Here is a 22,199-nt window from a genome sequence, read left to right as displayed (position 1 = left end):
ATTAAAGGCACGACGGCCGGTTTACAACGACGCGAAAACGGTTTGCTCGAGCAAATGTATCCGAACGGGAACAGACGCGAAAGAAAGCGGTTCGCGAGTTTGATAAATCGGCGCCGGTGTTGGACCCACGACTGTCCTTTCGTAAATACGCCCCCCTCCGAGTGATCGTTCCCATTGTTGTGTTGCGGTGTCCACACAAATTGCGAGATTTATTCCCTCCCTCCCCGAGCATACTGTGCTTAAGCGAGCTCGAAACGGCGGTGTCGGGTTTCGCGAATCGACGACGCCTCGAGAGATCGAACGATACGCGCTCGCCTTCTTGTTCCTTTCTTTTCTTCTTCTTCTTTTTTTTTTTTTCTTCTTCTTCTTCTCTCGGTGTTCTTGCTTAATACGCGGCTACTTCTACCCGATTTGTCCTCTCTACCGTATTTGTTGGGATAGGACTGGGCCCCGGTTAGTTAGTCACCGGTGAGCGACAACGACGACGTACGGGAAACGACGTACGTTTGGCGAGCGGGATCGTAAACCCGTAGAAGGTGTTGCACAAAGTGGAGCTATGGAAGAGAAAATATACGGGTATACCTGAAATGCGTGTGTAATATTTGAACGCGGAGGATCGACGAGGTTTTTTAAAAAAAAAGAAAAAAAAAGAAAAAAGGAAAAGGAAAAGTTTCGATACGATTTTTTCGATTTATTTGAGTAAAAATGTTGATCTGTAAAGGATGAGTTAGGTGAAAAAGTAACTAGTTGAAAATTTCGAGTAAAGTTTGCTTCGAGTAATTACTCTAGTTAAAATGCTTGAATAACATTTATTCGTAGCTATGTTATAGTCGATATCGTTTCCTCCTATAATTATTTACGATTGTTATTATTTGCTTCGAACGAAACAAAATTATCTGAGGTAACTTTATTCGTAACTCGAATTAAATTTTCCCGATCGCTGTTAGATAGATTCATTCTGTAAGGATTTAGGCACTCTAGCGTCCTCCCGCGGAACAAGTAACCAACATTAGCATTAATAACGACTGCTTTATTAATTCCATGATAATTACGACTCGTAATTAATAAAATTTATTCGCAAATATTCTCTCACTCTTGTGTGCAACAATTATCTCGATTTAAAAACTCCTTAAAACTTCATTGATTCGAGCGAAAAAGAAACCTCTCCTGCCCGCGCTTTTTTCATTGTTGTTCAAATTTCAAGATCATCTCGGAGCTTCATCTTTGCTCGAAGCTTCATCGCCTATCTTTAAAACGCGACACGGAGTTTTATCGAGTCGTCGAAGCGAGTCGATCCCGCGACGCGTGTTGTTCGGCCCTCTACCCGAGAGAAGAGAAGTTTCCGTTCCGAAAGATCGTTCTCGGTAATTTTCCGGGACCGGTCCGCAGGGGGGAGGGGGGAGGGAGGGGGCAGCGGAACGTAAAGAGTATAAAATAAAATCTGGCGTGGCGAGGGAAAGAGCGAAGAGCGACGGGGAGGGGACAAGAGAGGGAAAAGGAGACCTGTCTCTCTCTTTCTCGAGAGAGGCTCGTCCGAGCGGAGAGGAATCGGCGATCGCTCGGAGCGTCGTCTCCTTGGCTCCGGTCAGTGGCTGGCTGCTACGGCCAACTTTTCTTCACCTTGCGGGCGAATGACCGTTACGTTTTTTCGCTCCAAGGCTGGACGTATCCTTTCGTCGGAGCCTTCTGCTCCCTTCTGCTTCTCGTCTTCGCAGGCCACCGATTCGCGGACGAGCCTCCTTCACGGAACAAAGCCCTTCCCCCTCTCTCTCTATCTCTCTTTCTCTCGTCGGCTCTCCCTTTCGTTTTCACTTCGACGATTTTTTTTTTTTTTTTTTTTTNTCGTAATGAAGGATATTTTTAATTCTGTAATCGTGTAAAGAACTTTTTTCCAACGTTTGAACAAAACGTGTAAAGAATTCTGAGATCGTAAAGAAGGATTTTTTTTTTTTTATTTTCGTTCCAACGTGTGTGTCTTTCATTCGTGCAAAAAAATTCTGAAAATCACTGGTATATCATCGAGCCTATTTATTTTCAGATCGTCCGTTCGAATCGGTGAAAGAAAAGTTATAAGGTAAATTTTATATTTGCCGTTGGAATTTTGCGATGTATTAATGAAATATTCCGCGCAAGGTAATGAAAGATTCCAGTTATACGCCATTGAAGAGTTAAATACGTTATGTTTAAATAGAAGACTCATCGTTATCCTCTCCTGGCTCCCTTTCCAGGGCTGTAAATTTTTAATAAGACCATCCGTGGAACCATTCCAAAAAACGAGCATTTGGAGACGGGCCAATCTTTCCCCGTCGAAGATTCAGATATTTTTTTCTTTTTTTCTTTTTTCCTTGCGCTTTGCTAAAAAACGAAGAAAGTCAGAAAAAGCAGAAACTTTCTCTCTCGCGTTTTTCTAAGCGAGAAGAGATGACGTATGCAACGAGGGGCAGTCGGCATTTCTTGACGAGTGGCGATGGCGATGGTGGTGGTGGTGGTCGGTGGCCTCCCTTCGAGCGTGGCATGCGAAACACCACGAGTTATCCATACGGCCTATCTACGCTGGTAACAGGCATTCGGCCATGGTCGTCGTTTCCAGACGGATCCACAACTGTCACGCGAGCTCGTGCCCTTAAGGATCCCAGCGCACGCGATTTTGCTTTCGCGAATACTGTTCAAAACTGTGGTCTCGATTCAGGCGTGTTCTGGAACTCGAGTTTCACACTGTAAATTTTGTAATTGCGGCGAGCAGCATATCCTTGTGAGAAGAAGTAAGGCTATATCGAAAATTTTTTTTTTTTTTTTCTTTAATATATCTCGCTAAAAATCGAAACTTGGATTTTTCAGAGTATTCTTCGGAGTGTTTTCGTTTAAAAATCTATTCAAAATAATCGATTATTTCCTCCAAATATCTTTTTTTTTTTTGGATTTATATCACAAGTAATTTTATTAATAAAAGAATTGTATTAATACCCTGGATTATTCGTGATAATTTAGAGTGATATTAGAAACGACGTGTTATGTGCGGTGGCAGGCAGATAGAATGGTCGATTTCGATGAATTTTTCAGGAAACGTTCTCTGGTTACTTGAGCGGCCGTTTACGCGCACGTTTCAATCAGCTAATTGAAAAAAATGGAGAATCCATGGAGGACGGGCGTGCACCGTGGCGGAATCATTAGCAAATGCGTCTCGTGATTGAATTTTTCATGTATCGCGGTCATTCGAACGCGGGCCGATCCTGCCTGTCACCATTATTCCTAGTTTCAATTAGCTGATTAACCTGACGGAACACGGGTTATCCGTTAATGCGTTGTCGATTAATCCACTTGCCTTTTTCATTTTATCCCTATCCTCTCTCCTCAGCGCTCTTGAACCGTAGACCTTCGAATATGATCGATTCTTTAAGAGAGCATAAAACGCGAACACGGACTAAAATCACTATTTTTATGTCACGTTAGAATTTATTCACCGGATGATAAAGTTAAACGAAACGCTCGATAGAATCGATAAGATATATAAACAAGAGAAATACACGATATTCTTAAAAAAGATTAAATAATTTCGAAGAGCAACACTTTTAATATTCCAAAGAGCACTCGATTGAAAATTATTATTTTCAAATGAATGAATGCAAGTGGATGCAATTATGAATTACGCGAGAAATTTTTTCCTCTCGAGGAAAAAATTGTCTCAAATTCGAACTCTCTTCTTACGAAAAAAGATTCGGGATCTCTATTTCGTGTAAATTTAATAACTCGACCTGTTTTGTATTACAGAAAAAAAAAAAAGAAAAAGGAAAAGGAAAAGTATCACACGAGATTTTGGAATTTGGAACTTAAGAAATTAACGATTTGAAAATTCGATCCTCGATGATATCGATCGTTTTCGTCACCGTCTCGTTCGGGTTCGTTCACCGCTCGTCCCGTGACGGGCATACGTGCCTTGTATATATTTCTCTTAAGCGCATGCACATTTTCATTCATCATCCACGGCAAGCTGGCGATGAATCACCTTCTTCGACGATCGGCACAGGTACAAATTTACCGCTGTCTCTTCGTACGCTCGGTAGGCCGCTGTTGCGTATCGCATGCATTATTAATTGTAACACGCGGCGAGATAACGCGCGTCGGCTTCGATTCCTCGTTTCAACCCCTCTCTCGGGGGAGGAACGTTTCGGGATAAATATTTCGACGCGTTGTTAATTCAAACGCGAATTAACGCGACTCGGTCACAACCGTCATCGTCATCCGCAACACGGAATGCGAAATCATTTGATTTGGCATATAATAAACTATTTCTCGAATATTTAAACTTTTTTTAAATCGAACTCACTTAACATTACGAATTTATAGGGAATTTAAATCGTCGGGAGTTGACGTTATTTATTTTTCGCTCGTTAAGATGTGTTAAGAAACGATTGATGATTTTCAAAAAAGAAAAAAAAAAATCAGAAATCATTAAAAATAATCTTTTACAACGATTCAATTGTGCTTCCAACTTTGTCCCGTTTCAACTTTGTACGTAGATTAAATACGAACGATAGAAAAAGAAAAGAAAAAAAAAAAGAGGAGAATTAAGAAATGGAAAAACTTTTTTCGAAGGGAAGTGTAACGACGAACGTCCCCGGAAACTAGGCCTTAGGCCGGCTAGATTGGACGAGCTCGCGCGAAATTGCTGAATGCACGAAATGAAAGTATCACAGCTGACGGGTTGGGGTGGAAAACGGCGGGCGTGGTGGAATGGGACGGCCGTAAGGGGTGGTGGTGGTGGTGGAAACGGACGAAGAGAGAGGGAGAGAGGGTGAGAGAGAGAAATAGCGGCGCAGCCAAGGGCGGAGGGTGATTTTTGCCGAGGGTGCTCCGGCTTTTTCATAACCGGCGGAAGAAGGGTTGCGCAGACAATGGATCTTCATCTAAATTGTAAATGGCACGTTGTAAAATTGTAAATGGTCATTAGTCCGCGTGCTCGTCGATACCTCGTCGCCGCGATTTATATTAGCCTTTCAACCGCCCTCCTATTTTGCATACAACGAGCCACGCCGTTCCGTATTCGCTTTTGAATCGTGTACACGCTGCCGATGGAATTCGATCGAATTCGCCCGCTTCCGATCCGCTTTGATCGCGGGAAAATATTTGATAATTCGCCCTCCGTTGGAAATTAAAAAATCGTTTCGATCGAAATTAAAATTCGACTTCGCATGGAAACGATTTGGTGGGAGTCGGTTATCTTTTGGAAATGGGGGTGGATGGTCGGGGGTGGTCGATCGTTTTCTGCTTTTTTGCAAGTTGCGGAAAGAAGATAGGGGATAAGGAGATAAGGGAATAGGTGGAGAGGTTGATTTACATTTTGATAAGAAATCTCTTCGAGAAAGTTTCCTCGAAGAAGGTGGACCACCACCACCACCTTCGTTTCGTTCTCTCGCTCGCGACAGATAAGGGTGGTGCTTTTATCCGAGTTCCTCTCGTTTCTTCCGCCCTTTCTTATTCTTACCTCATTACGTAGGATTAGCTTATAGGAGGCAGAGTTGCAGAATTCGCGATGAAAAGTCACCCACCTTCCTTCCTCCAGAAACACGTCGATTAACACGTTAGAGAAGAAACGTTGCGCGAGAGATTTTAATTTCAACTTCGCTCCCCCTACATTTTACTAAAACTTTCTTCCTCCATTTTGACAGTGAATTTGAAATTTCGATTCAATCCTTTCGCAACAACAAGTCACAAATAGATAATTCTCGAATCTCGTGCAACCAGGCTTCTATAATTCGAACATTTTCTAAATTTCATTCGCAAAATCATGAATTACGTCAATGATATCTCGTAATTAGTAATCGAATTCCAAACGAATCTTCGTATAGAATTTCGTTTTAATTCCTCGAATACAGGCTTTCCAACTTCCCTCTACGAAGTTCGATCTTTTTCTCCTCTCTCTCTCTCTCTCTGTCCCCTCCCCTCCCTCTTATTACATTAAATTTAATTAGTCGAGTCGGAAAAACGTGCTGCACGGCTCGCCAAGTGTCAATTAACCCCGCGAGGGCCGATAAAGTTCGGTGTCTGAGCAAGAAGTTGGAAAAGAAGTAGTTTCCCTCCAGGATAACTCGCGGTACTCGCGTTTATCCTGGATCTCCATTTTCCCCCTTCGTTTGCCTTTCTCTCGCGCGTCTCTCTCGTTCGTAGATCGAAGCCAGTCCTCTTTCACCTCGGACAACTTTCGTCTATTTGAAAAGGATCGAAGAAGAATCTTGGCCACGGTCGTGGTGATCAGTCCTTTGACATCGTCCGCCATTACTGGAGGATAACGTCGTCGAATTATCCTCTGCAGTGACACGTCCCCGCGCGATCGAAACGAGGAGGATCTAACGGTTTCGCAAGCGGAAACCAAGAAAGACTCGCGGGCTCGATGTCTGGGAAGATTATTCTTCCAAGCTTGTTCTAAAGAATCCATTCGTTCCCTTTGTCGCGTGTTTGCTCGTGGTAAATAGAAAATGAAAGAAAAAAAAAAAGAAAGGAGGAATAACTGTTTCGATTCAATAGGGATATTTCAATTGTACATAGAAGGAGTGTGCCACTTTTGGCTCGGTATTGGGTTCGTTCGTGAAATATCGTTTCCTGGATGAATGAAATTCCAGTTTGCGATGATAAGTTGGTTTTTCGTAATAAAGGTTTCGATCGGCTCGTAGATTCGCGCTTGTTTCGTAGATCGATCCAGAAAATTGGGAGAAAGAAAGGAAATTTAGGGTTTTTTTCAAAACTTCGGCTTCTTGGTTTTCTTTCTTTTCATTTCGTACAAAGGATTCGTGGAAAGGAGAGTTCGAAGGCTATTCGATGGATCTTTCAAAAATCTCTTTATCTTTTAAATTTTCGAATTAAATCAAGTTACTTATTGTAATCATATATTGTAATCATTCTCATCGATTGTCTTGCGAATCCTCCTCCATATAAAAAAAAAATCTCCAATTTATATTCAACATTTGCAGAAGATATAAAGTTGAATTATTAGTTTCATCAATTAAAATGACTGAGTTTTATTCAAATATTATTCGAAGCACTATAAGAAAGATCTCGCTCACTCACTTCAAAAATTCCAAAGGGGGGAACGTGAAAAATTGAATCAAATATTAAAACAAACCGAGGTAAGCAACCTCGTTCTTCGGCTTTCCACCCAAATCTCCCCCTTCCCCCTATCTTCATCCTTCTCGTACAAAAAAAAAGCACGTTACCACCCACGCTTCTCGAAACGCTCCGAAGAAAAACACGGCGGAAACCTCGAACGAAGAACTACTCGACCCACGAAATTCGAAACGATCAACCCTCCCACCGGTTTTTTTTTCTTTTTCTTTTTTCTTTTTTTTTTTTTTTTTTTTACCTTACAACCGAGAAAGAGATTCGTCCCTGCGTGATGGCGCGCCGCCTCACACTCGCGATGACTCCGCGCATTCTCCTCGTCTCAGCTGAATAAATAGGGGCGCCTAAAACTTTCTCTCTCTCTCTCTCTCTCTCTCTCTCTCTTTTTCTCTCTCTCGCCGCACAACTCCACCGCGTTGTACTCCTTTATCCTCCCTCCTCGTGCGATCGATGCGCGACAAGGGGTGCACACACGCGAAATTCCCGACCGATTCCCGTTCATTAATATAAATGGGGGAAAGGGGAGGGAAGGATGGAAGCCGAGAAGAGGTTTCAAAAGTTTTCAACGATGCGTGGCTGCGTTTTTCAGCCATCTGATCCACGAGCTATCGTCGTGTCGTACGCGATGCTCGTCGTGCGTGTGTAAAAATCCGTCGAATCGTTTCTCTTTTCGTTCGAGGGGGTCAGCACACCGTATTTGTTAAGTATCGCGCACTTTGATCCGCGCGTTATTTTTTTCTCCCTTTTTTTCTCTTTCTCTCTTTCTCTCTCTCTCTCTCTCTCGTTATTATACCGCAAGGGTTGCTGATTCGCAAGCACACCCCCTGAACCGAAACCCGCCAATATCCTTAATTGCCTCGCGGTCTTTTGAGAAGCCTCTTCCATAGCCTCTTTTTTTTTTTTTTTTTTTCTTTTCTTTTTTCCCATCATTTTTGTTGGTACGAAAGATCTTCGTCTCGTGCGAGGGTCGAGTTTGAGCTGTTTATAAGTTTTTGCCTCATTGAAGCATTTCAAACACTGAAGGGATGTAACATCTTTCCGATATTAAATAAATCGCAAAATTCCAGAATTGAAGAAATATTCTATCACGTTATGTTGAAAAAAAAAAAAAAGAAATCTCTTTCCACCTTCGTCATTAATCACAAACGACGATAGTTGGAGGGAAAGTTTTTCTTCCTATCTCTTTCAAAAACTCGACTCTTAACTCTTTCCTACTCGCGAATAAAACCGACGATAATAAATATTCCTCGCATAGCATTCGGAAAAATTCTGTGAACCGGTGGCGAAAATCTGTTATCGAGTTCCATTAAGAAGTATATACGCGATACCGGCCGTTTGTCAGTTTGAAAAATGACATCGTCCCTGATTATCCTTCGCGGAAGGGGAAGGGGTGGAAGGAGAAAGAAAACAAAAAGATAGGGAGGGGAAAGGAGAGGAGAGCGCGGATAACAATGGCTTCGATGCGGAGGGCGAATCGAGAGATGAGAGAATATCAAGGCGGCCGGATTACGAGAGAGACCGAGCTACTTTGCGTCGAGCCATTCTCAAGCCTTGCCAACACTTTATGCGCCATGGTATCGTCCACCCCCCACCCAGATTCATCCCCCGTGGCTTATTTCGTTCGCATCGTCATCCTTCCAACCGATTCCAACCGAAGGTTTTACTCGAGGTTGTTGCATGATTTTAGAATGATTAATCGATGTATGTTGTCGCGTTGCGTGATATTCGATCGCTTGGAAATTGAAGGTAGCTTTTCATTGTGTGGTGTTTTATTAAAAATTGAAGAAGAACGGGAAGGAATTCAACGAAAGTCAAAATGACTTGAGTGTATAGTGTGATGATTTTTTTTTTTTTTTATTTTTCATATTTTTTGGAAAAATTAAAAATCTACAGTGATGCTGTAGACTGATTATAAGAGATTTGCAAGACGCGCGTGCACATCATCAATATTCAATATATAATAAAAGATGTTAGAAATTATAAAATGTTCTCGAAAAGATTAAAATTTTTTAAATATTCTTATTTTCTAACGATCTAATAATTAATTCGTAGGATGAATCAAGAAAATATGTGAATTTTCTATGATATCTGATATATGACTCTTAATTTACAATTTAAATTTCTGCAGTGCAGATTTTCGAGAGTTTCATAATTATATTATTTCGAGCACTTACATTTTCCCATTTTAGGATTTAATAATTCACAGGATTTCAAGTGATCTGACAATTTTCATTTTATACATATGTTGTGTGTACTTCTAGATCAACGTTCACGAGTTCGTTAACGATGTTGAAGTGACTCAAAAGTTAGCGATTTAAACAAACTTCGTAACAATGCATCGCGGTTCCGTTGTTTAATTTCATAATACTCGAAAAAAAAAATATTCATCGATTCAATCTCTTAATTCGATATCTTCTTCAAATTCGATGCCTCTTATTTGTATATCAATGCATAATATACCAATATATAAATCTTCGTATTCTTTTCTATCATTCGTTTTTTATCATTTATACGAGAAATTCTAAAGCAAATTTTGCAAGATTTAATGAAACTTCTAGAAAATTTCTAGATTTCCAATTATATTCGATTTGTATTTCTCGTGTAAAGATTCGAAGTGTCTCAGATCTATCACCACCAATTGTTTTTATTTCTCGAAAATTATTTATCCTCATAGGCTATCAAACGATTCTAGATACAAGTCAGAAAGAGAGAGAGAAAGTGGAAAAGAAAATCGTACGAAACGATACGAATTCCTTTTTTGCTCGTTATTTTTCTTCTCGTGTAGAGCCAGCTTAATGGAGGAACAGCGTTCGATTTTCCACGCGAATGGAGTGCCTCTTAAATATTCAATCCATCGCGTTACCCGGGCTTGTCCTCCTTCATCCTGTCGTGTACACTCTTCCGCCTTTTTCTTTTTCGCCTTTCTCTTCTTCCCTCTACGTGGTAAAAAAAATCGTTTCTTAGACAGGGAAGGGCCAGCCCTTTGATTCCCTGACCTCCTCTCCTCGAATCTCCTCGGTGATTCTTGATCACGGGCGTCGCGGGTTACGGACCGGTCTTCGTTTGTTATCGAGCTCGTTCTGCCGAGGAGGGTGATTACTCGCGATGGAGCAAGTTCGAATCTGACTTGTGAAGTTTCGTTGCCCCTGTACTTTGCCGGAACAAGGAGAATACTTTCAAGTAGATTCGAATTCACGAGATATACAAACGAGGTGACGTATAATATTCGAGCAGACTTTCAAATAAACGTATCTCCAAGTATAATCAAATCTTGACGTTAGAATTTTTCATTTAAGTAATTTAATCAAAGAGTTATAATATGCTCGTCGTATCATTCTCTCCTATCGCGATTCGAGCGTTTCTTTTTTCGATTTTCATAATGTAATAAAATAATCGGTAACATGATCTCTTACACGAATAGTAATCGAAATTCTAAGTGAATATCATTAGATTTTAATAGACGAACGAACTTGCGAACTTGCGAGGAGAAAGTTTCTTTTCTTCGTTTTTCTTTTCTTTCATCATCATCATCATCGAGACACTCCCGATCGTCATCAGATTTTATATTTTGTCAAGTCACTTTGGGGACGAGTATAACTATACGAATACGAGGCGTCGAAAAGGTCAGTAGGTCGCGTAACTTTCCTTCGCGACCACTTTACCTCGCGTTTACACGAGTTACGAAAAGATGGATATTCCCGAGGCCGCAAGAATCCGATTATAAGTATTCCATAAGCATCTCCATGCCTCCTCTCGTATTATAAATCTTCCATCCGACCAAGGCATCCGAAATTAGTGGCTGCCGCTTGTTCCATCGTAATTTGCATGCGAAAAATATCGGAGATGACGAAAATGAGGGAGCCTCGAGCCATCGTCGTAGTATCGCTTCCATAAAATCGAACATCTTCCTTTTTTCGCTCTCCCCCTCCCCTTCGAAATTTTCGAACGAAGAGAGAGAGAGAGAGCGAGGGGAAAGGGTGTAGGGGGTGTAGTTGGGAGGATTTTCTTTCGTGGAAGTTCGTTTACTCGGCGAGGTGCTCGCGCGAGGTCGACTTTAATCGATATTACCGCCCGTGGAAATTAGATCTTCGCGGGGCAGAAATAATTACAGAAGAGTTCGGAAGGGGGGGCAAAAGACTCGTGGAGGAAATTGTGATTTCATTTGTCTTTAATGACGGACTGTTTAAGCGAAAAAAAAAAAGAAAAGGAGGAGGAGGAGGAGGAGGAGAGGAGGACGTCTCGAATTTCAAAAAAAGCTCGAAGATTCCGCGAGATTCAAAGGAGAAACTCGCCCAAGAATTTCTTTCTCCTTCGATCGAGTCGTAATGCGATTTCTCTGGCTTTCTTTTCTCGTCCACCCCCTTTTCGCGCTTCCTTCGATATCGATCTTGCACCTGTAATTACGGCCAATTTTCTCTCTCTTCAGGAAGGAGGAAGGTGGCTCCTTTCTTTTTTTCTCTTTTTTTTTTTTTTTTTATGAAGAACGATCGATTCGATTCGTAACCATCGATCGAAAGAGGCATTTAGAAATCGTGCAATAAGTTCATGTTCTGTGAAATTGTATTGCTCGCAGCTTGTCTATTTTCCATTTGACATTTTGCCATATGTTCACGGATAACTCGATTATTAGAAGTTAACAGTGCGTGGGTGGTTATCGTAGATTTAACGGAGAATTCGATGAGATAACAGTAATGAAAAGTATTTTGCCAAAATATATATATTTTATCTCGAAGGGAACGTTTTTCCTCGCTTAATCGTCGTATTTTGTATCCCGTAAAAAAAAATTGTATTCCACGTTCCCCTCTTATCTTTTCGTGATTATATATCACGATTAGGATGCTTTACATCCTACAAATAAGGCTTGCAATGCGTTATTTAGCTACGGTTTATGCAAGTTTGTATTACGTTTGAATTAAAAGAAGAAATTACTTTTTGGAGAAATGAATTTTGTTATACAGATTTCTTTATTTACGCACAAATATATTCTCCAATTAAGTATTTTTTTAATCCAACTTTACTTCATTGTTAATACACAAAGATACTCTCTATTGGAAAACTATTCATTATAGGAATCAATAAAAATTTTCCGGAAAATCTTAGAAAACTTCAAACACTTTCATTAAAGAAAAAAATTCTCTATTAAAAAATTATATTCTCTTTCATTAACTCAATGATTGACTCGATGCGAGATTAATATCAACACAACTCCCTTCAATATATCAAAATTTTCACAGAGAACTTCTCCCTTCGAAAAATTATTCTCACCATACCTTTTCTCACCTGGATTACGATAATCTTCCACGAACCTCTCTTCTTCACAACTAAATTCCCCCCCTCACAGAAGAAAACCGTGTTATCTTTCAATTACAAAAAAAAAAAAAAAAAATTCTCTCTCCAGAAATCCAGTAAACCATTCTCACCGTCCGCGTGTATATCCCTTCTCGTCGGATCGTATAATTCTCTCCACCAAAACCATGATAGGAACGTCATCTTCCGTTCCTCTCCCCTTCAGAAACCTCTCTCCCTCTCCAAATAACCAAAAATTTTCCCCACAAAGAACAAACGTGGTGTTTCTTCTACGTGGTGCGATGCAGGATTGTTGTATCGTGCATATACGTTTTTTTTTTTTTTTTTTTTTTTTTTTTTTTTTTTTTTTTTTACCCCCTCTCCCTCCAACTCCCAGGAGTAAGCGGGGTAAGCTTCCGGTAAAAAAGAGGGAACAACGAGAGAAACAACGCGTATATAACAAAAAGATGTTGCCGATGTCGCGGGAACGACGATGGACAACGGAGGAACACGGAGGATCCGGCGTAGATCCGGCTCGTATCTTGCCGGATCTTGCGTGCGAGTGTTCCTCTCGCGGAACAAGGGGATGGAGCGTGACGAGGGAAAAAGGAGGATGAGAGGGAGAGGGAGAGAGAGAGAGAGGAAAATGGCGGGTTGGGGTGGGGGAGGAAGGGGTGAGAAGGAAGAGGAGGAGGAAAACCGCGTCGGCGGATCAATAGGAGCGGTTTTCAAGCTCGCGCATGCGAATCAGGGGACCAATGGTCGCGCGAGGGTAACTTCGACGAGTCTGGCCGCCCTTGGGCGAACGAGGACGGGGGCATGGAGGTGGCGGTGGCGTGTGCGACGCCCAGGGCCGGCTTCGAGCGCACCCTAAACTTTCTTCCCTGCCCTGTTTTCTTTTTTCTTTTTTTTTTTTTTTTTTTTTTTTGCCTCTTTTTTTTCCTCTTTTTCTCTTCACGATATTCGTCGGTAGGTTCTCTCTCTCTCTCTCTCTCTTGTCTCTTGTTTCAACAATTAGCAACAACAGCGTCGACGAGCTATCGATATTCGGCTCGCGAAGATCGTAAGATCGTGAAGGGTGTAGGAGATAAGGGGATCATCGTGTAATCGTCAGGGGAGGGTGAATTTTATCGGTGGAAAAGGATTTTTGGCGTGGAAAATTTGGAGGGGAATTAGAACACCTGACGCGTCTTCTCTGGATGGGGAGAATGTAGGAAATTGGGCGATGCTGAGATCTTTTAGGCCTAGGATTGAGATGTTATTGCGATGAAAAAAAAAAAAAAAATTCTAATCGACAATTGTGAAAAAGAACGTGAATCCAAGTTGACTTGACTTCAAATTCGAGAAGCGATCGAATTACAAAATTTCATTCTACGTGTCTTCGAATTTTTGTCTTTCCATCTTCGCTTATTTCCGATGTTTATTATATCCTATTAAAAAAATGAATCCCCATTTCCATTTCATTCTAAAAATACAACCACGTAAAATTATCGTTCTACATCGTTCGCTTACTTTTAGGTTATCCCTCACGAAAATCTTAACACGGGTCAACATCATCTGTCTCACCCCGTCAGAGATCGTATATAACAGCCGGGTTTCAAGGTGTACGCGAAATTCGTCGAATTTGCCCGCGACGACACGTTTGCTTTCGTATTCGTCTGGCCGCGTGTACCGCCTGTTCGTCCATCAGATTTTACCTCGTCCGGATGCATGCTTTCCATCGTCGGACAAGAACAGAAGCTTGTTCGTAAGGATATCACGTATCGGCGAGGTGTTGGGCATGCAGATCCCTGCACCCCGTTTCCTTCTTATTTGCGCGTTGCTACACGCCTCGAGTTTGCATGAAACGATCGAAGGTAGCAGCTGTTCCATCATCGTTTTATCTTTTTTCTTCCTCCTCCTCCTCTTCTTCTTTTTTTCAATCATACTCCCGTGATTCGATCTAGACCTGAATTTCAACGAGATTAGAGACTGTCATCGAAGGAAGAGGTATAGTTATCGATCCAAAGAGAAAAATATGTGCGTAAAAATTGTTTCGCGATTGCTTCACGGTACGAGGAGTTAATCTCGTCGTCGAGAGTGAAGTACCTTCCATGATGATACTCTTTACCTTATCATTCACGGTGGTAATATAATTACGCGCTTTTAACCTTTTTTTATGGCAAAGAAAGAAATCTTGGCCAAACGAGTCTAATAATGGGATTATTAATGCGCGTTGTCGCATCGTAAATTTGGATCTGAGTACAAACTTTGGGAAAAATAAAAACTTTGGAGGATGCTTTTTCTTCAAAAAGTATTTTAATTACAAAAAAAGAAAATTAAGTAAGTACATTGTTGTATCTTTATTCCTATGACGATTTCGATTTTGATATTCTTCTTTCGAGTATCAAAAGTGGTTCGAACTTCATTCGTTCCGTAATTCGAAACCAGCTCGTATAACTGGAATACTTCGTAAATACAAAAAAAAATGAAACACGATAACCTCTGTTCGAGTAGTAATCGTATCCCAGGCCGAGTCTTCCTTATCGAATTTCCCTCTCGGATTCGTATAAATACGTATCGACGCCTATTCGGCACCACACCCTTCCAACAATACGTCTTTCGATTCTCGTGAATATTGAATACTATACGAGTCCGGCGCAACTTCTCCTCGCTTAAAGTAAACCGCTGCACCGGCGGCGGGGTTGTTTGGTGCATGAAACATTATCGTATTACCCCCGTTCCTATAGAATTCCGGCCCACGCTCCTCCTCTACTCTTATGCATAGAAACGGCCCGTTTGATCCTATCGCCTCGTCATAATCTAATACATCGATTATTTTAACCAGTGGCTCTCACCTGTCCTGAATAATTGCATACCTATCTAAATTCCCTTTACAAACCATTGTAAACCATTCCTCCCCCCTATCTTTACCATCAATCGCGCGTTTCAAACGAACGAGAATCTTTCCCCCGCTCGATCCGATAAAACTCGATCGATTCGCACACCTTGTCGAACAACTTTGGTTTGGGGATGGGGGATGATCGATTCTCGATTGAAAATTAATACGTCCTCGCCCGGACAACGTTTTATCCCGACGTTATATCTCGAAGGGGAGGGAGGCAAGCGTTTTAAACGAGACTTCGGAAGCGTGGAAATTTATTTATCGATCTTAGCTGCCGTAAACGTTATCGATAATTAGCGGTTGCCAGGCTCGCGATTTCACCGCGACCGGTAATTGAAAATTGGCCTTCGTTCCTTGCATCCCTTATTTTATCTCTCCCTCCCTCTCTCTCTTCCCTATTTTCCGCACAAGCACCAGTTGAAAGGAAAGGCCTCGGAGGATCGAGGCCATCACGAGCACGATATCTTGGCGATCCGCTCTTTACCAATTAGTCGCCGGTGTAACGGGTGATTATGCGGCGGTGAAGGATCGCGCGAATAGCCTGTTGTCTCGGTAATAAACGAGAGATGGCCGATCGGCCGTCGATATGGTGGCGAACGAGGCGATCGATCCATTTTCAACGAAGGTCGTCCCGAGGCGACCTCGTAAGGACGCCTTTTACCCTTCTTCTCCCTCGACTTTTCTCCCCCTCTCCTTCTGCCCTCTCCTCCTCGTCTCGAGGACTCGAACGAAAGCCCCGGATGGACGGTGACCCAATTCCAAATCCCTGCTCTAATTTCCAATCGTCTCTCTCTCTCTCTCTCTCGATTTCGAAATGTAAACTTTTTGTTCTCTCGAAGAAGGAGGCGGTCGGTGTCGGAAGGCACCGGGGACGATTGAATTTCACGGGGGCCAGCCTCGTAAATCGTGTCTCGTCACGAACCAGTCGCGATGGCCACCGATTCGTCACGGTATTAGCCGGCCACCTGAGCAGGTCGCAAAAGAGGTTAAGAGGGAGGGGCAGGGGTAAACGACTCACCCACGCGACCGTTCACCCCTTTTCCTCCGACCCTTTCGATGAAATTTTCAGCCTGGACAGGCAGACATATATATATACCCTATATATACTTAGATATACCCGAAGAATCGTTGATTGAAAAATGCCATTGCATTATTAGGCGTCCTTGTCGCGAGTCGAATCGTATCGCTTAATTGCTATTACTATCTGATATTATTATTGGTAAAGAATACATTTGGTGTTTCTGTAGGATTAAATATGTAGCATCGTTAAAGTTATCTCGAAGTTTTCTTTTTTTTTTTTTTTTTTTGTTATTCTCATTGATCGTTAGTCGGAATTGCTTTGCGTAATCTCCGTTATACTTTGAATATAGAATCGTTGCGTGCAATTAAATTGGCGCAAGTTACTTTGCGCATGATGCTGTCTTGATTATTCATCTTCATTAATGTAATTTATTATTTATTTGTACGGAAGAGTATATATTAATATTTTCACGAATACGGATGTAATCTGTGAATTTATACGAAATGATAGCCAAGCGAAATCACGGTTTACCAACGGCCAATAACCAACTAGCTCCGTGAAATCACGCATACGTGACAACCGGCCATCACAGTGTTAATCTTTGCTCATGTTTTAATCGTAATTAGCAGAAGATCCGAGAACTAATGACCCTTTCGTAACATGGGATCACACTTGGATTAATTTTTTCGTGTAAAATATAGATAGTTAGTACTCGTGATTTATCTTTTTCTAATCTAGCGATCCTCGTCGTCAGGATTTTAATAATTACGCGAATAGCGTAATTACACCGAAATTCAAATTCATCTGTTCTCTTTCCATCGTCAAACACAGAGATTCCTTATAACTAAAGAGTTAGAAGAAGAGAAACGATACTCTTGTTAAACGAGTTGTTAACTCTTTTTATCAAAAAAGTTTTGGAATTTCTTCCTATAGAATTTGTTCAAATTTTTCTAAAACCAGATACTTATAGTATGATTTAAAGTTAAGTAAATGAAGAATTATTGGAAATTTTAACAGACCAAAAGAAAATTATTCTATCCTACACGATTCGATTATCTGATCCTTCGCAGAGAAGCTCGTCAACGTGTAAGAGGAGAATGCAACGATATCCATCACATTTCTTTAAAAAAAAAAATATTTGCTAGAAACACCGACATAGATCAAAAGAGAATTATTCTATCGTGCACAATTTTCTCAATCACGATTTTTTCGCTACTTTTATTCTTTCTATTCGATGATTAAAAAGAAGAAAAGAATTGTTGGAAATCCAAAAATTTCCATCGCGCACAATCAAATTCAAAATCATCTCGACTATCTGTATGTCTCGTCCATCACATTTTTGTTTCTCTTCTCGCAATTTTTTTTCTATTCACTAATTAAAAAAAGGAAAAAGAATTTCCAAGAAGCCCGCGAGATCAAAGGAAAATTATTCCATCGCGCACAATGTTCGATCGTATGAAGCACGATCGACGACTACGCGACGACGACGACGACGACGACGACGAGGAGGAGGAGGCCCGTGATCGAAGACAACGACGGCGACGACGACGCGGTGGTTTCTTTTTGCGCGCAGCCTCGAGTGCCGGTGGCACGAGCGCGCGACAAAGGTGCGCGCGCGCATCGCCGTTTGAAATTCGTGGCGCGGCGCGGATCCTCCTAGGGGGGCTGCGTTCCTTCCTCTCCCGGCTTTCGTTCCACGTCCGTTCGTTCGTTGGGTTCGTTCTCGTTCGCTCTCGTCGCCCGCTTCCGCGCACGAGTCGATGTAAGGTCGGCGTGTCGTGCCGCGAGAAAGGGAGTGTCGCCGGCCATCACGACGCCCTCTCCTCGGGAACGGGAACCTCCTCACCGCCGCACGACGCACGAGGCACCCGCCTAACCCATCATGCCTCTTCGCTCCATCTTCCTCTTGCCGGCTTTCGTCGAGCGCCGCCGCTTGCGTTCGCGGGTCCGCGACGCTGTTCCCTGATCCGTGGGTCCCCAACCACACGTCCCAAGGATATTGGACCAGTATAAACAGCGCTGTGCTTTGTGGAAGCAGGAGAGCTCGATAAGGAAAAGAAAAGGAAAAGTGGTGTACAGTCGTCTCGATCTTGTCGATTTTTAAACAAGATTGTCATCGAGTCGAAGCGTTGTGAAAATTAGGGGAGGAGTTTGGAAGAAGATTGTCGTCGCGAGTGAAGGGAGGGAAGAAAGGGGGGGTGTAAAGTTTTCTTTTCTTTTCTACCTCGAAATCTTGGAACGACAGTCGTCGCGGAATCAAGGATGACGAAGCGAAGCGGGGGGCGGTAGTTGGTGGCCCGTGGGGATGTCCTCGTGACATGTTACCCCGTGACCTTGGCTGTCGCGACTACAACGTCCTCCGTGGAGAGACTCGCCTCCTGGCGCACGGATCCAGCGAGGATAACGGTCGATCGGTGTCGTTTCATCCACGTGGAGTAGTCGAGTACCGGGTGGTGCCCGTGGTACAGGTGAAACCCGATTACGCGGTCCCGTATGTTCTCTGCTGGAGGGTGCCCGGCACGACGGTCCACAGGATCCAGGTACCGCTTCAGCATCACCATCATCAACAACACCATCACCATCATCATCACCATCATCATCATCATCATCATCATCATCATCACAGGCAACATCATCGGTATCAGCGTCGCCATCGACAGCGTCGCCGCCGACACTTACAGCCAACGGTCACGCCTCGAAGACACCATCCTGCCCCGTTCCTCCAGCCGTCCGACTATCCTCTTCCGTGCGCCTCTGGCAGCTCGCACCGCGCCAATCTCGCCACTGTGCCTGCTATGGAAACAAGGTGAGCTTCTCTCGTTCATTTTGCTCCTACGTATTTACCGTTTTTCCGCCTCTCGTTGCCGTCCAAATTATCATCCTTGTGTGCTCACCAATACCAACGCTGCCCCTGTCATCCTTTCTTTCCGTTTGTTTCCTTTCCGTGATTAGGGCTTGGCTCTGGGATTGGAGGACAAATTTGGAAATTCGGAGAACGTGGAACGTTTACAATCGTACGACGTATTTTGCGTTGGTATTTTGAAGGTAACGAGGGCAGTGAAGGTTTCGCGGAAATGGTATCAGCTTGGTAGAGGTTCGATTCTGTGGGTTATCTTATCTGATGGAAGGACGTGGAACGAGATTTTTAATCTAATGTTTAATTTAATAATGGGAAATTTTTCAACGTTTCCCTCGTTTTTCGCCCGTTTTTCCGGCGAAAAGAGAAAGATCGATACTCCCGCCGCCGACAGAAGAGCAAAACCGACGAAGGTCGTTTCTGATTGGCTAGGCAGCTGGGTGAAGGCGAGATGCAGTTTCGCAGCCGTGCTCTTTTCTTTTTATCCGATCTTCCCTTGTTATTAACCTGCCGCTTCCTTCCTCTCCTCCGATCCTTCTTCTTTCTCTTCAATTTTTCTGCTCTCCTAATCGATCCCTCTTCCCTTATTTTCGATTATTATTCGATGGCGGTCAAAGGCGGTTTAAATTCGATTGTAGAAATTTGCACCCTTAATCTCCTGGCCTTTTGGCGGGAGCGATGTTAAACAACCCCCTTTGGCCTCTCGGCTCACACCCTTGTCCATTCTTCGCGACAGAAACATTTCGTCGTCACCTCGAAATTCGATACGGAACAAGTGTTGATACAATGGCGGACGCGCGATTAGCACACGATTTTGTACACGTTTTCCTTGCCAATTCAATCTCGTTCTTTAGGAATTTCAGTTTAACAAATATCGTATCGTCGATTAAAATGCGTCTCTCTTCGTAAAGAGAATTTATTATACGTAAATATATCCAAATAGGGATTACCATCTTGGAGAAAGAGCACGAAAACTAAAGAAACGTAAATTTAACACGTTCCTAAATCATTTTCTTTCTTTTTTAATTCGTAAATTCAACTCGATTCACTCCATTAAATTTCGGTATTAAAATCGACAAAAGATTTTAGAAATTGTAAAATCTGGAATTTATTCTGACCTGCAAGATAACGAACGACGTCATTCATTGTTTCCATCGTTCTCGAGGAATCGAAAATCGGGGAAAGGGAAAAATGAAAGAGAGGCATGAAAATTCGATGCTCCCATGCCGCGATGCTGTTGCACCGTGAAAAAAGAAAAAAAAAAAAAAAAACTAAGTCGACGACGCCTGCTGCGCTCGCCGGCGTCGACAGATTTCTTCGTTCCTCGACCTCCCGCTGCTCCGGACACTGAACTCCGCTCCGGCCAACAGTTTCTTTCCAACCGGACTTGAAAAGTGGAGTGATCCTTTCCCGACTGTCCTTTGCGCCGTGAGCTGACCGGAATATTAATCGACCCGTTTGTCTCGGCGATCTTTGCGCGCGCAAAATCATATTCCCGCTAAACACGTTTCCATTGCGCGAATATCGATGTCGGTCACGCTCTCTTGTCCTCACATTTCTTTCTCTTCTTCTTTCTTTCTTTTCTTCTTCTTTTTTATTTAAAAGATTTTTCACGCGCGTTATTTATTAATAATGAGCTAGTTTTTTTTTTTGGCGGCGTCAATAATGCCTTTGCAATTTCGAACGTCAGGTTTAATGATAGGTAGGAAGTAGCGATAGGTAAGAACGGTAGTTTGACTTGAAGTAGCAATTAAAGTGTTTTTTTTTTTTCTTTCTTTTTATTATTAGAGATCTGTGAAGCGATGATGTTTTCGAGTGAAGTTTTTTTCTTCGTAATCATCAATCTATACATATCGTTCGCCGATTTTATGAAAAATGAATTGCACGAGGAATACGAATATCATTTCTCTCGTTTTTGAGTAGATATATATATCGGGGAACGAAGATATACACGAGAATTTTAATTTAAAAAAATATAAGTATAAGAGAGTACAACGTTGGGAGTAAAATTGGCGTAAAAAATTTAAGCGGATAAAATTTTCAAAAGTTTGGAAAATCCTGTATCCGTTGTACGAACATTCTCCCGTTAAGGAATGCACGAAGGATTCTTCTCTACGGAGAGAGAGGGAAGATGGAAAAAGCGATGGCGAAGGATTTCGCTGACCGTTCACGGTAAACCATTTCCGGCAGCTGAGCTGGCAACTGGTCTTAAAAGCTCCCCGAAGCTTCGACCTATCAGCGATGCTTTTTTTAAGTTTTTACTATCCATCTGGAGAAAAGCATCCTCTTAAAATAAAATCCCCGTATTCCCTGTATTTCTCCTGTTGTTACCTGTCTGTCAAAAATAACGACAATATAACGTTTGCCATCCAAATGGCAAAAATACCCAAAGTATATACTTTTTCCTTGTGATGATCAAACAAAAATGTGGCTATAATTTCGAAATCGGGAGTGAAATGGGAAAAAATTTGACGTATCGAAATAATTGAAAGAATCAGCTATCAAATACTTCTCTATTAAACACCTCCTTCATCCTCCTTCAGCCCAAAGATTCCTTCTCTCCAATCCTTATAGTTCGCGGTTTCCCCTGTCTGGCCATGGCAAACTTGTTCCACTGTGCGCGACTACTTAACAGATCAATTTCCTCGCACTCCCGGAAATCCTTTACGATCCTTGGCACGGAAAATTTGATAGCTTCGAAGAAATCCTTCTGACGCGAAATCCGATTAAATAATTCGAATCTCTGGCGAATTCACACCGATTCACGCACGAGGCATCATCAAGAATCACAGACGTTGATTGAACGATCTTCTTGTCTTTCCTCCGAACGATTCGAACCAGAGAATGAATGGATAAATAAATTGTGGACGATTCGCATATAATAACGGATTTCACCCTCTTGGAACACTTTGCAACGAGAGTTAAACCGGTCTCGATTAAGGGAGAAAGATCGTCGTTTCGCGTTGAGTCGCGATATCGAGCCGCCTGTTTATCCCCTCCCTGTCCCCCTTTTACTCGCCGTTTATCCAGATAAAGTG

The 22,199-nt window shown here is 42.3% G+C and overlaps 1 protein-coding gene across 2 annotated transcripts in view; it reads left to right on the top strand.

Moving 5' to 3' along the window:
• The window catches only part of LOC122712294 (protein gustavus), a 186,795-nt gene that overhangs the window by 50,969 nt on the left and 113,627 nt on the right, over positions 1–22,199 (top strand). Inside the window, exon 1 of one of the 2 annotated variants that reach the window (XM_043931819.1) lies at positions 18,623–19,110. The exons of the other annotated variant lie outside the window; for it this stretch is intronic. Coding sequence (XP_043787754.1) covers positions 18,623–19,110 — 488 coding nt within the window. Of the gene's footprint in view, positions 1–18,622; positions 19,111–22,199 lie in introns of those variants that run through there. 2 annotated transcript variants of the gene reach the window in all.

Source organism: Apis laboriosa, unplaced genomic scaffold, assembly GCF_014066325.1.
Source record: "Apis laboriosa isolate Shangri-la unplaced genomic scaffold, ASM1406632v1 scaffold1_cov151, whole genome shotgun sequence".
NCBI lineage: Eukaryota > Metazoa > Arthropoda > Insecta > Hymenoptera > Apidae > Apis > Apis laboriosa.
This window is presented reverse-complemented; position numbering and strand designations above follow the sequence as displayed.